General features: G+C 31.6%; 1 protein-coding gene across 13 annotated transcripts in view; it reads right to left on the bottom strand.

Annotated features, from left to right (window-relative positions):
* LOC119637932 (hemicentin-1) overlaps positions 1 to 16,267 on the bottom strand; it is a 131,673-nt gene extending 115,406 nt beyond the window's left edge. For all 13 annotated transcript variants that reach the window (XM_038034398.1, XM_038034399.1, XM_038034387.1 and 10 more), the window contains exon 1: positions 15,794 to 16,267. In XM_038034398.1, the coding sequence (XP_037890326.1) occupies positions 15,794 to 15,881 (88 nt within the window). In that variant the 5' untranslated portion in view covers positions 15,882 to 16,267. The remainder of the gene's footprint in view (positions 1 to 15,793) is intronic.
* Positions 16,268 to 16,418: the final 151 nt, after the last annotated feature.

The raw sequence follows: 16,418 nt of genomic DNA, 5'->3' as shown, positions 1-16,418 counted from the left end.
ATTTACATTTTTAAAATTTAAATTAAATATATGTATATATATATACATTAAAATTTAAATTATTGCAAGGCCAAAACGCGTTGCGTTACAATTTATTATATATGGAGGCATACACATGCAATAACATTGCGTACCATAAACGTCTACACTCCTATACGAATAGGAAAGAGAGTATAAAGCTGAAATGCAATTTCATTTTAAGCCTCAGGTGCATGGAATGCAGCAAATATGGCATATCAATGTCTGTTTGCTTAGTTTGAAAATGCCAATTTAAATTGTACTCTGTGATGGTATAGGTATAAATATAAGTGCGTGCGTATTTTGTATGTCCATATGTATGTGTTTTTAGTTATTTGAACACCTAAATAAACTTGCATAAGAATATGCAAATAAAATGGTTAGTATGCTGTTTATATGTGAATATAATGCTGTGCTATTGCATAGAAAATCATTTAAATTAATTAGAATGATTTATGTCGGAGAAAAAGAGAAAGAAAGTGAGAAGCAAAGAGAAACAAAGAAAAAAGAAGCCCAAAAAGACTTTGGACAACTTGATGAAGTTTTTATATATTTATAGTTTCCAATTTAATTAACTTCAAAGCAAAAGTGCTTTCTAAGAAAACTCACTCAAATAAATAATATAAATAAACTAGGGAAAAAAATCGGTCTTAATGTAATTAAACATCTTGGGCTTTAGATACTAGAATTCTAACTAACACTCATCGTACACTCTACAAAATTTTGCTCTTAATAGATTTGAGGAATTTAACTTTGAAACGAAACATATTTCTTAATTTTTTACATCCCACCTTCATCTTCATCCTCTCCTTATTGTTCTCGTTCTCATTTTCGTTCTTTTCTTTTGAATTCGTTTTCCTCTTTTGCTCCTTTATCATATCTTTCTCTTTTTTGATATCATTCTTCATTTTATCTCTCTTTGCTTCTTTCTACTTTTCTTTCTACCTGATTTTCTTCCATTTCACCATTTCCCTTTTTTCTTATCGCTTTCTCTTTCTCTCTTTCTCTTTCTCTCTCCGTCCCCCTCTCTACATTATTCACTTTCTCTTTTCATCTTATTAACTTTTAAGCTTGCGTGTCAATGGAAAAAAATTTCAAATTTTTTAGACTAAGTTTATTTCAACATCATAATTATTATTGTTTTGTTGCTATTACTGTTTATATACACAATTTCAAGTTATCGTCTACATTATAATGTATGCATGATAATAATTCTTCGCATGGAAACATATCTTGTGAATTTATTCGATTACGTGTTTACATACTTATTAAGTATTTTATCACCTTTATGTAACTGTGAAATCGACTAACATCGTCAGCATTAATGGTGAGAGTTCTTGTATATTGGTAAATCGCCCAGCGAAAGATAAAGATGAACTATTTTTTACATTTCGTTTGTCACATGAAGACTTCTTGATTGAAACGCGGTTTTACATTGCTTTCAATTGACCGGCTCAATCCCTGTGTCACGTTATTCATCTTGCACAATTGTTTCTTTTCCCGCACAATTTCACAATTATTTGTCATTGCTCTCCCGTTCTACTAGCCATTTGTTTTCTTCATATTAAAGACATTTTTAGAAATTTTAAGAACTCCGATAAAAAGCTATAGCCTAGCGTTTATTTCCACAGAGTACTATAGTTAGACGCAATAGTTAGACGACTAAAAATAGTAAAAAAAAAAAAACTCAATATGTATTACAAAAATTATACCTATATCGAAATTTTGAAGAAATGTTTATACAGCGTCATAAAAATGCAGTGTGCGTTTCGTCCAGTGCCTCGTCCACAAAAAGATTGGCTTGTGTACAGGTTGCATCTCCTTGTGGATATGAAGCTTTATTACATAAAATAAATACCATAGATAATCCGATCATTGCACGCTGTCGTTACCAAAGTTTATCGACAATTGTGAAGATCGACGCTTGGACTACGAATTTGAATAATCATTTTTATTATTATTACTCGGCTGAAAGCGGCTTAGCCGTTGCAAATTTCAATTTAAAATAGAAAAAACATTTAATCTACAATCCTACAATGAAACGCAGGGGATATTTATTATTTTGATAGTATTAATTTCCTTTTTGCAACTGACTAGTATTTAAATTAAACCGCTTTTCTTTTTCATTAAAAATAGCGACATTCTTTTTCAATCAATAATGATCCCATTAACTTATCAATTCAGTTAACTTAGGAGGCGACAGAAAAATCTAACGCTACTCTCATCTTCTCTCTTAAGCCTTTGCAGCATTTGTACAGCTTGCATTATTAGAGTGCAGACATCGAACGATTTTATTTTATGGGATTTTGTTGATAAGAAACTTACACTAGATTCTCTTGCTTAAATTTGCCTTGTTAGTTGTGCCTTCGACTAGTCAATATCGCATGTTTAAGTCAGGTCAGCATTTTGAATGTCAATTTTGTACACTCGCGCTTTCATCAAAAAGTCTAATTACCAATCTACACTACTTCGTAGTAGGCTTAGTTTTCATCGACAATTAGCCGGTTGTCCAATAAATCATCCTATTCACACTATTAAAAAATCGATAAGTATTACGATGTCCTTTCTTCTTTTGCGCAACAGGCTCCTACTTTACTTGCTATGTAGGCTTGTAGCCTTCTGCATAAAAGCACAAATGACACAAATAGTGCTGCTACAAAGAACTATTGCGTAATTCAAATATTTTCCGTTGAGATCGCTGCATAAGCACTTGTCATTCATTTCGACTACTCTGCACAATTTTGACGAGATTAATGGTTGCATTTCTCAGAGACATTCGTTTCTAATGTTTTGATGCGAAAATTCACGAACACCTTTCAAGAATAGAATTTTTCTTCACCGAAATTTATTAAAATACTAAAATAAAAATTCCGTAATTTATACCAATGGAAATAATACGTATGGTCAGCTCTGAATAGTAAGTTTGGCGTTTCGTTGAATAATGATATGACTGATTTCATTCACGGCAATACATGTAGGTACACAGCGGTGCATGCATATATAACATATATATATATATATATATATATGTATAAATATTTTTTTTAAATTTGTTTTTAACTGATAACAAATCCATCTGTACATTTTACCTTTGGTTAATTAACAAAGCTGTGTATGCATGATTTATTTTATTATCTTTTGATGTTTTTCCTCCACACATTTTTTGTTTTTGTCCGTTTTGCCATTTTTCAGTTCAATATATATCCTGTTGCGAGACAGCTGGTGTTAGTTCAAAACCAAACTTTCTCTCTATTGCAAAGTTACCGGAAATCTCAGAACTTTTTTATGGTCGTTTTTAATGCCTTGGCTGTTGTTGCTGCAGCAGTTTTATTTTGTTTAATATTCGCAAAGGGTCTTGTACTATTCTAAATTGCTTCCAAATGTAAGTTAAAGGTATGGGTGTTTGCTTAAAAACGAATTAAGATTATCGACAATTTCATAATCTTTTCTTTACTGTTGGTATACTTTTGAGCCTTTTTAACTCACATTTGTTTGATATAGGGTCATAATTAATATATTAAGGGATTAACGAAATATCTTTAGTCGGTGAGTTCGCTTAAGAACATAGTATCAAAGTAATTATATTATAAAGGAAACATGAAGTGCATTAATGGCACTTTAAACGATAGGTATGAGGAATATATTTAGCTCCCAAGAGTTCACTTTCAATCAAATTTCGCAGAATTAAAAATATAGACGATTTTAAATACCGATCAATATTATATATAGAGACACGGCCGATACTCTTGGCTAGGAAGGCGAAGCAAACTTTTGAGGTGCCAAGTATTATGATTTATTTACAGTAAAGAACTAAATTTTAGGACTAAATTATGATAACCATTGGCAACTAACTTAAAACAGATAGGCGAAATGATTGGTCTAATCGTACTAATAAATATGTATTGGGGCTTAATAATTCCTACATAAATCTTATGTAGAGCAAATATCCACCCGTTTTCTTTTCTTACGTATGTAAACAACAACAAAGCGAAAAGGGGATTAGAATGACTCCGAAGCAGCTGAAGTGATTGAGACGAAATATTATCAGTTCTCCGAAAGCGAACAACAGCTTATCTTCTATTCGATATGAGAATAACAGAATAGAGAGGTAGAGAGACAGAGGAGAAAAATGCTAAATGAATGTAAAACGAAAATTCGCGAAAAAAGACTTGAGAGATAAAAAGAATCATATAACAATTAAAAGAACGCCCCGGGATATTTTTTTATTTTCGTATCGGCCAAGTGAAGGTATCATGTGGAGTTCTCTCGATGTTTTATTACATAAAGGAAAACTATTAAATAGATGTAGAAACATTTTAATCTACCGAGGAACACTATAAAATAAAACGATTTTTTCAATTATCCATTAGCTTTATCATCATCGCTTTATGCCCTTCGAAATAAACTAGAAATTAGTGTTTACGAATCGCTACTCAATTCTGGCCAAGTACCGTAAATAAAAAAAGGTAAATCAGCATTTTATCCGGCGATGATTGGTGAAAATTAATCGTCGGATATTGCTGTGAAATAAATATCTGCCTTTTCGCCTTTCCATCAAACGATTATGAATCCGCGTAATGCCGATTTATTTATAGACAGAGTCGTAGTCAATTTGATTAATTAGAGTAAAGGAAATCTGCTCCGTTTCGCGTGGAATCATCCATACGTATTGAAACTATTTTCTACTTTACCATACGGATATGTTAACAATGTTATAAAATAACAGCCATGGGAAATGCTTTCATGGAATTTGTTGTATAAACTTCATTCTTTTTTCACCTTGTCTTCTTCTGCGTTTTTATCTAGTGAAGAGTTTTCCATACTCTTTTTTTTTAGAGCATTTTTGCAAGACTTGTTAAACTCACGTTGCCTCATAAGCCTTTGGATTTGGCACGAGGAGGGGGTGAGAATATAAAGTAAAAAAAAAAAAAAAAACCGGTAAAAATAGCTAAACTTTGTTCTACTCAGAAAAAAAAAAAAACGAGCGTATTGTGGAAAAAATCAAATTCTTATGCTTGGTTGCATGTGAATATTGAACGAGAAAAATATGGCTGCACAGACGTAAGCACAAACACACATACACAAACACACGCGCATGTAGCCATATATATATATATATATATATATATATATACATATACATATTTATGTGCAGACCTGCATATTAACATATGTTGTTTGGTTTAACTAACGTTGGTCTTTCAAGAAGATTACCAGGGCTTTGTTTTATTTTGCGTTCGGTGCAAAAATTTTTTACATGCATGTGTAACTAAAAGTTATGTTAGGGTAAAATAAACTGTATAATGAAAAAAGAAAAATAATAATAATAATGGAGAGAAAAACACACGGAAAAACTAAAAAGAAAAACTAACAAATGAAGATTGAATATTTTGCACATAATTTTGCATATGTATATATATATGTATATATATATATATATATATATATATATATATATTTGTTTTTTTTTCTTTGTATAGAAAAAGAGAAAATAAGAGTTTAAGAAATTTATAACCTTAGCAAAATTTTCCTCAGGGAAAAACTTATGAAAACAATATTAGATGAGGAAATTGCTTAAAATTGATTCAAGTTGTTTACTTATGATGTCTGACGTGCCAGGAGTTAACATGGAAATCTGTAAGCAAATTACAGGCAAGCAAATTTTGTGAAATATTGAAAGATTAAATCCATGACAATAATATTATTAATGTAGGATGCTTTTAAAGCGTATACCCTTTATTGCATCGTTATTAAGACAACATTTAAATTGAACTTTCCCGTTTGAGGCATTTAGATGCCTAACATAATGTACTTTTAATATTAAGATATGCTATGTTGTAACGTAAACAGGTGTCTAATGAAGAGAGCATCTTTTCATATTTTACAAGTAGAAACTCTTTTCTCCAGCCAGACAACTTTGGAGATATACGTTACGCGTAAACTCTCTAATTCATCATCAAAGCCGTCTTAACTAATCATTGAAAATCTTTATATATATACTCTTCGTACAGTACGGAAAACCTTATCACTAAAACCTGCGTTGTACATATGAAAATTATTCTTGGTTGTTTTTTTTTTTTTTTTTAATTTTATTAAGATTCTATTAAATTTCATTATTGCTGAATTACCTAAATATTGTTTATGTATCCACTACTCAAAAGTCACTATACAGTGTCACATTAACAGTTATATGTTTCCACATTTCATGACGTCTTTACCAAATCATACGGTCAACTTAGCTCCATTACAATTTTACTTTCAAAAATTTACTTTATTGCATAACTTTTAAAAGAAGTTAGTAACAATATAAATACCAAAAACCTACACTTATGTATATAGCAAGCGTTTTAAAAAGAAAGCAAAGTAATTGAGAACAAATCTTAAAATTAGTACATATTAAATGAAAGCATTTTATATGATAATGTGATCTATACGAATGAGTACGTTCTAATGGGCTTGACGCGAAGCCGGTTTATCACCTTTGGGTTTTGTAGGCACGCGTGTAATCGTAGTTATATTGTATTATACTTTATTAAACTCTATTGTAGTATACTGCGCACTATAATACTGACATTCATTATTCCATTCCATAAATATGAACTTATAATAATTACAATCAGTCAATATTTAAAGTCTTAATTAGTTTTAGTTTTACTTGGGGCGAAAAGGTATGAAATGACTATAAAGTAGCTAAACAATGACCATAATTCTAAAGCCCATATAAAATAATGTTGTTTTCATGTCGAGTGGCTTTTCAAAAAACTTTAAATTTACAAGAAAAGCTCAATAAAAGATACAGTACGAACGGTACAGTGACTTAAGCTTACTAGAAAGGAATAAATTGATAATTATGTCATAATTAATAATTATAATGATAATTATCATCAATAAAGTTTAGCATATACCAAGTCTAAAAACGAATGTACGATAATTTCTGCTTTTCGTTTTTCGAAAGAAACACATTAATTTCATAAGAGCGATAAGTCGCAGTCCATTCAAAATATGCTCCATCTGGCCATCTTTGCAGCAATTTCTGGATCGCGAACTATTCAGTGAATCTTTTTTTTTTCACATGTTCGTGTGCATCAAAGCGCTGCTTAGCAAATGCGTAACCCATCGAGGCATAGAAGTGGTAATCACAAGGAGATGAGTTTGGAGAGTAAGCCGCTTGGGCTGACAAGTAGCAATTGAGTGTTTTCAACGTGTCGTAACTCAGTATTGCCGTATGGATTGATGGATGAATGGATGGATTGATGAATGAATGGATGGATGAATGTCAACTAGAAAAATATTTTTGTTTTGTCTTTTTCAATATTCTAATCGTTTTTTGAACAGGAAACCGTTCAAACCGATTAATTGTTGTCAGTAGTGTTCGTTGTTAACCGTTTCAGCTAAGAATACATCACATCCTTAGGGTCCCGGCTAACACAGAATATGGACATCATGATGCAGCAATTCAGTCTTGAGACAAGCATGAATTTTTGCGCTTGGGTTGTTCAAAATCAATCCACTTATTAACCGAAGTAATCGGCCTACTTTTATATTGTTCATTATTAGAAAAAATGTATTTTCGTTGCGTCATGTTTTGGTCTCGACTGGTTATTATTGCCAGACGTGGAAGCTATTGCAAAGAATATAACTTTAGACTGTTACTCAAATCGTCACATCGTACTTGCGGACCTGATAACAATAAGAAGTTGGAAATCCACTTTTACTTGGTTGCTTGTCTGTTATTAGTCGGTTAGCGAATATTAAATACTGTGGTCGCTAAGCGTGGGAACGTGCATGTTGAAAAGTCTATTTTTTAGCAAACATTAAAACAAAAAAATATTCATTAACTGAGTTCAAAGATAAATGAATGCTTTGCAACTTTCACGTTTTTGACTTGGACTTCAAAGTAAAGAGAGTAGTTTACGCACTGCCCTTGAAGACTTTCATAAAAATTCAATTGTCTGTGAAATTAAATAAAGAAAAAAAATTCAATAAAACACTTACGTATTAAATATATATGTGATTAGACAACCAGTATATATGTAAAGGTAAGAATCATTTGGCTGCAACAAAGACAAAGCTTTATAAAAGTTTACTAGCTCGATATTTATAAATGAAATATATGTTAAAAGAAATATATTTCTGAGTGCGAAAAACAACAACAAATTTAAATAGCAAACATAAATTCAAAGAACTGAATGTTAATTACAAGACTTCGGTTTTATTGCCAACAAGCTTGGTCTACCACAGTAGCGAAATTAGAGTGAAAAATAGTAACAATTATGTTAAAAAGACTGTCAAAGTACTGTTGAGTGCCATAACTAAAGAACCTGATGGTTTCATAGTATCTATACTAAATGTATCGCCTGCTTAGTTTAACATAGTAATTGCTGGATAGAATTTTGCCGCAAGTGTTGAATTTTGTTAAGCATTCATTGCAAGGTCCGGACATGAACGCATCGAATATCATTTCACATCATCGTAGTTCTTTATTGTGCATTTCATTATCTGCAAGTAGTGTTTTTAAGGCTATCCAACAGGATTGCAATGATATTGTAATTAAAGACAACGGTAATCTGAATTGAGTGAATAGTCATTCATCAGTCCATAATAGCGGAGAAATTATATTATGTTCGTTGCGATAAGTTTAACTAAGATAATTACACATATGTACTTACACTTTATATACATTTGATAACCTATTGTGTATCGTAGATGAAATTCGAAATGGTCTCGCTGGATTAAATGTCGATATAACCCGGAAGAACGCAGATGGATATATCTTTTTCAATTCGTCTTTGGTTTCTTTTTTTTTTCCTTTAGTTTTCTAAGTCGACTTAGCTAGACCGGAGTGTATATCAATAACTCCTATCTTATAATACAACAATTTATGTAAGGTTGTCTGAGGTAGGGATTAAAAAAAAATATCCTAGACAGAACAAGAGTTAAAGAAAAAGAGTTAAAAAACAAATTGACTGCTAGCAGTTGTGTGAAAATTTTCAGGCAAATTAGAACTGCAGAAAGATCTGAAAAAGATAGCATCAACATTACCTATATACGCAGGTAGACAGAAAAGTTGATAAATCTCAAAATAAGGTAAACCATATTCTCGGTGCCTGCATAATTATGAGCAAAAGAGAAAGTAAAGTTTGATTGGTAAGCAAAGGTACAAGAGCAAATAAAATAAAGTTAGGATGGTTTAAATCCCGCATACCCGAAAAAAAAATTTAAAAGAATGATTTTTGATGCCTTCCAACGGATAAGAATATCATAGTATTTCTATATCTCTTTGTCTTTCTTCACTTCTGTCGCTCGCCGTGTAGCACGAATAACGGATATCGCTTCAATGCATAATCGTATTAAAAAAAGGACCAAAAAAAATGGCAAAAATCGCAATATTTCTTGCAGAAGACATGGAATGAATGGACATAAGTTCATAAGACGTAAAAAAAGATTCGACGTTTCATCGGTGACCGAAACGGCAAAACCAGAGTATACTTAATTCTAGTTGCTATTGAGGACAACTTTAATAGTACGTTCTCAGCTAGATGAAGCGTGATAGAAGAAATATTGATGTCCACACAATGCCTGCATTCCTCAGCTTAGCCTACATTTCGAATAGGAATATGTGATGACAACATTAACTCTAGCACTATCATGCGCATTCTGCTTCAGAATGTGAAAGGCTGAGCGATCGCCAATATACGTTCTTTGATAAGCGCAAAACAGGCAAACATGAACAATATACTTACAATGTATGAAATATGTAGGCAAGCTTACGACGATGCAATAAAAGGCTAAGCAGAATGATTTGTATTATAAGGATTTGTGTGGAGGAGCAGATTTAAATTCCAATATGGTATATTAAGGAATAATTAGAAGACGTAATGGAAAGTTTAGCATGATAGAAAGCCAATAAATGCGGCAGAAGAGCTTGGGAACGCTCAAAGACAAGGAAATTGTTTTCCTCAAGATAAAATCTATATATAACAGCATAGGATATGACAAGGGCCTGAAATACTGATTTATTTATAACAGAAAAGAATGCAAAAATGATGTGGAACGTTAAAAAATAAGAAGGACATTTAGTCGAATGAAATATCCAGCGAAATAATTCAAGTTATCGGCAACATGTTGTCAGAACTATTTGCATTTTGTATACTAGACATCGCAAGTGAATTACTGAAGAAATTAACGCTAAATGGATTATATGCAGGGCTGGGGGTTTGGAATGTATTCTCTAGAGTCATTTTAAGCCTCGTACAAATGCTTCCTACAAGTAAGATATTTTGCAACAAATAATCACAGCCGCATAAAACGGCAGAAGTGCGAAAGGATGCTCAACTATATTCGAGATATACCGACTGGAAAAACGACCTTAATGGCTTCTCGTTTCATGTTAACGATAGAACAGATAAATAGCTGCAAAAGAGTACTTCAATAGGATACAAACGATATAGATAAAAGAGCATGAAATTCCAGCGGATGTGTTCGAGAGTTTTTTACAGTTCCGTTCATATGAAATTTCATGTACGATGATCTGCTACAGTTATAACTACCAAAATGAATGGGTTCATCTCGTCAAACAAAAACAAAATAAAATTGCAAGGGTCATATAGATCCTCACTATGGACAGCCTAAAAGAGATCATTGAAAAACTAAAAATCTAAATCAGAATTATAACTACGGACGAAGAAGAAAGACGTGAAAAATCAAGCACTAAAATATAATAGCAGCTCATGTCGCTTTGATTAGCAATTAGCCTTAGTCTTCGATGGCTAGCGGAGTGCATTAAAAAGGTAGCTGTTAAAACGATGAGGAGGCCAGCGACACTTCCCAACATTATGTTATATATGAACGCCACCACAACAAATTAAGCCGACACCTATGTTTACACAGCCGCAGACGTTATCACAAAGCAAGCGATCATTACGCGAATTGGGAATAATTCGAACATTCTGCAATCAGAAACTGAATAATCGATAGATTCAACCGATATGCGTTGCTACCTGTACACGTTACAACAAATTATTCAATAAACGAAATGTTGGGAGAAAAAAAAGTGGGAAATTGTGCGTTTATGGAAACAATGCTGGTGGCCGAAGTATAATATATTTTTAACGACTGATCCTAAATAGATATAAGGCATATAAACACAATTGGCGAAGATATAAAACCCTGAATTAATCTGAAAACGTTTTTTAGGCAGACTTACCCTAAAATCGTTGGTACTTTAGTTATCAACGCGATAGATTATATTCACAAAAATAAATATTAATAGTAGTAGCGATCGTAGCGATTACCGAAAAATCTCGGTTTCGTCCGCACGTTACTGCTACAACAAAATTCTAAAATCCATAAGAGTAAAACGGGGAAAATGGCGATGATAATAGTGAAAAGAAATTTTAATCGATTGTCAATGAATGCTGAAATGTGATCGACCAGAAAGAGTGTTATCAAAGAGAAAAGCGGGTCCAATGGAAATCCTTAGTATAGAACGGAAGGAGTTTTTTTAACGTAAGCGCGTTTCAATAACTTTTAGATAAACCGTTATGTGGTTTTCTGCACGACTAATGACCTATGGTAAAAGTTCTCCCTGCAAATTTACTCAAAAAAACTGGAAAGGTATAATGTTGGTAAATGAGAAATGAATTATATAAATTTCCCCATATTTGTAGTAACTGTACGCAACGAATAGAAAATCATTGAGAGCGGAGAGCAAATGCGGGATGGATTTACCTCTAAACTAACAACTTAAAGGTGACTACCAAGTGGCTAGTAGCTAATAATACTAGCAATTGTATGTAGGAGTATCTATGCTGTGTGAAAATGCTAACCAGCAATTGCGTATCGTCAAATATTCAAAGTGAGCGCTCAAGACGTTTTCTATTAACGTTTCGAGTGTGTTGAGAATCCCTATTTCAAGTATATTAATCATATTTGTACATAAATGCATTTATCTGCGCTTTTTAACTAACTATTTAATACATCGATTTTTATTGTTTTTAATTATGTGTGTGTGACCATGCTATCACGTACCTATTTATTTAATTACATTGTGCTTATAAATTGTTGATCCATTTATGGTAATGTTTGTGTACGTATTTGCATAATTTAGTGAAATATTTATTACACTGAACTGTTTTTATGATATATTTCATAATTTATTATAAAATTTTCAAATACAACTCCAATTAAAACAATAAAAACAGAATAAAATTATTTTGCAGAAATGCTTTAGCATTTTTTTAAAACCTAAAAGAGAATTTTGATATAATTTTTAAACAATTTCGCATATAACATTTTCGTGTACCTTACTGTTAAAGAAAAACAAAGAGACTCTTATTTGCCACAAGGCGTGTCCTTCTTATCTACTAGGCTTGTATAAGCTAAACGATATATATGAAGATCGTTCACTTTTTCTTCTATCTGAAGAAGTGTCAATAAAGCGATCCCTTCAATTAACCTTTTTTTTTAATTTCAGAACGATATCTAATATAATCGTGCTATTGGTTGTAAATTAGACTTAAAGTTTTTCTTTGTGATGTAGTCTTAGAAGCTTCTAACTATTGTAGGTTTGCCTATGCGCGAATGCATCCCTTTTCAGCTATTTTGTGAAGAAAGTTCATCGCAGGCAAACCGATAGACTGTCAGAAAGACTGTGAATGACTGTATCGGACCGGAAATATAGGTTCCCCTAATATTGTTGATGAACCTTTCAGACCTGGTTGTCTGACGCCTACATGTAGATGAGTGTTACAAAAAGATTCGTAATTTACGTATGCTAGCACATCCACCCTCGCCCCCCAAAATGCAAGGATATACAAATTCCACTCTTCAAACAAAATGAACAAATACAAAAAAAAAAATGTTTTCTATTTAAAATAAAACTCAAATTTTTTATGGTATTCGATTAAGATTGCATTTGTGTTTACACTAGACACAGGCAGTCATGTATACACAATTCATAATGACAACACTTTCATACATATATATTATAAATGTATATATGTATGTAAATAGATAGGTAAACATGTTTTTATATATGTGCACATATCTATGCATATTTGCTTAAGAATCTGGTTATACAAGTATATAAAACCACATGTCCATATCCTCACTGTTTATTTCACTTTTTTCCCTTGCCTTTCTGTTCGGTGGTCACTTTATATATATACCATGGTAATAAAAGGACAAAAAAAAAAGAAAAAAAGAAAAGGAATGACAAGCATAAAGAAAAACTGACCACAAAATATACAAAAATGAAAAAAGTGAAAAGAAGAAACACAACTAGAAAGACAGATATACATGTGGCTATTGTTACGTCTAAGTGTGTGTTTCTATTTAAATGAAAAGTGGCAGAGCATATGAAAAAGATGGATATGTTTAAGGTTTCCTTACAGAAGAAAAAAGAACGAGCCAAAAGTTTTTATGCAGGTTAGGACAGTTTTTAGATTCCCGTCTTTAAAATATCTCGTAAATTTCAGACAGGGAGGCCAATCGATAGAGACGACTTTTTACAACAAACACTTACGTGACTCGTTAGTAAATATAATATGGAATTAAAATTATATATATATATATATATATATAATATGTACTGCAGACTACATCAAATCTGTTGACTATTGTTTATCACGATTTAGTGCGCGAGTTATGCACATTTTTAAATATTAACTGAGGGTCTTATTCTATATGATTGAAGAGAAGTTCTTACGGATGTAGAATAAGTAGGCGGCCATGATTAAATCGAATAAGGATCACGACCCTGATCAGGACTCTTCTATCCCCAAATATGTCAGAACATTGCAATTACATCATCGTTCATAGCATGCCAGTTTTTTTCGGTCGTTGGTGGAAAAACATAGGCAGGAGAAAAAAATGTGGAGAGCAGAGTTTTGCAACCGGAATAACCGAGATGTTGTCAAACAATTTAAATTAAGACAATAACAAGTAAATGAACAAAAAATATAACAATATTATAAAAGGATATGGATTTGTAAAAAGAAAATAAGAAGAGAAAAAAAGAAAGAAAGATCAGCAAGGCGAATAAGCGAAATAGATAAGAAAAGAGCAACAGAAAAAGGCAAATGCTAATGAGCACCGGATGAACGGAAGAAGAGAAACATTTTATGAAAGCCCTTTAACGTTTTAGGAACGGAAAAAAGGGAAAAGAAAAAAGAAGATCATACGATAAAAATTAATAAAATAAATCCAGAAAAATTGCTCCCATGAGCAAAGTGATTATTATAAATTACTATATGAGTGAATGTGTGCACAAACAAACTCTTAGAATATCTATTATTTCTTTTCTTTTTTTTTTAAGTGTACATAAAATTTTGAGATGACTAATCTTTTCTAGGTAGTGGTCAGCATTGAGAGCCTGATGAATGATGGCTGAATGTGTGAACGCAAGTTAAAGAAACGCACACGGAAAGAAAAAAGCATTTCAAACTGAAAACGTATTTTAATTCATTATAAAAATAGCGAAATATTCTAATGACGCCATTTAGTTTGAACGGCAAAGTCAACAAAATTAACATTTATTTATTTATTTAATTTTATTTAACATTTTACTAATCTCGCATCAGTCGTGTTAGTCAAGTACTCAGCGTCCGACGTTTAGCTACCCCAACATTTTAAAAGTCTTTATTGTCACTCAACTATAAATTGTGTTAAATTTAAATTGTTTTTCGTTCGGCCACTCGCGTTAGCATGCTACGTCTACGAATGCAGTCTACATCATAAATGCTGGGCCATAAAAATGTGCAAAGCTTTTTTTTCGCTATAATTTTTTATGCAAATAATTCTCGTTCAAGACTTTTTTTTTTATTTTTATGTGCACTCTCTTCCTGAATATTTCGACATTATTCTTGATTGGTTAAAACTATATATATAATAAAAATGTATACACATATAAACTAAGAATATAAGAAAAAGTGGAGCCATTGTAACTGAATATGTATTTTGTGCATTGTAGTCAGCCGGTGGCGCCATAAGTTACATTTTGAAGGATTGAGTAATGAATTTAATGCTGTTCTTTTTTTTGTTTTATTTTTTATTCACAACAACACAAAAATCTCTTATACGCATTGAATGCATGTGACAGTTGCACTAATAATTCAACAATATGCATTTACTATAAGAATACTTGTGTGCATAAAATCTTCGAACAAACATAAGAGAAAAAACGACTATGAAAAATAGTTGTCAACAACTTTTGGCTATAACCTTAATGAAAATGAGGAAGAGGCCTGATTTGCAATTTCGAATTTTTTTTCTTTTTTTTTTACCATTAAAGGCGAGAAAATGTGTAGTTTGGTTGACTATATTCAGAAAACTGTTGGACTTTCACTCATAGTAGCCTTCTACGCCTTATTCTACAATATTATAAATGTGTGTAGCAATTAATAGTTTTTTTTAAAAAGTTATTCAGAATCTTGCCGAGAATTAGGCGTATTCGTTCAAAATTAATTTCCTTACATTTAAGTATACTTTCTGAAGGGTGAAAATTTTAGAGTCATCTGTTAAGAAAACGTCTTTATCGAAATAAATCTAAAATTTAAAGAACTTGTGACGTAATTTCTTTCTCTCTTTCTTCTTAAAACATCGGTTTCAACGTTCACTTATACATGTCTACTCCCGTTGCAAGTTAAGGAGATTTTTTTTCCCCTGTATATCAGTCGGTGATTATTTGGGATTCCATTCCCCAATATTAATACGTATTTATATACTTATATGTATATATGAAGCTAATACAATTAATTTTGTATTTCTTACTTACCCACTGCCAATACCGTTGAACATGCCACTAAGCTATAAATTAACAATATAAATCCGATTAGTGTATCACGTTGATAGTGCGGAGACATGTTGCTATTGTGTTGATTTTAGCTATAACGCTATAACTATTGTTGTAGTTCTACTATTATCCTCGCAGCAAAATTGTACGCACTTTCTCTTGTTCTATAAATTTAAATGTCTAAAGTTTCCGCAACTGATGTATTAACAGATATTAACGATTAAATGCACTTAAAATAACCGAAATTTTATATGGCTATGCTGCCAACATGTTCCTTTGGTATATATGTAACATTGAATTGTCTTTTAAGCGTCGTTCTTCATTTTCCTTCGAAATTCGGCTTAGGTTGACAAACAAAATTTGAATTTCGAAACAAGCTATCATTAATAATTTTTAAGAGTGCTTAGCGTTATTTTTTGCTCCCAAATTTTTGCTTTCGATTTGCTTTCTGGTTGATATTTTTAACTTTCTTCTCGTTATATACTGCAAATAAAGGAAAACAGATAAAATATATAAATATAAATATATATATATAAATATAAATATATATATATAAATATAAATATATAAATATATATATATATATATATATATATATATATATATA

This window comes from Glossina fuscipes, unplaced genomic scaffold, assembly GCF_014805625.2.
Source record: "Glossina fuscipes isolate IAEA_lab_2018 unplaced genomic scaffold, Yale_Gfus_2 61, whole genome shotgun sequence".
In the NCBI taxonomy this organism is placed as follows: Eukaryota; Metazoa; Arthropoda; class Insecta; order Diptera; family Glossinidae; genus Glossina; species Glossina fuscipes.
The sequence above is the reverse complement of the archived record's forward strand: the minus strand, read 5'-3'. Positions and strand labels throughout refer to the sequence as shown.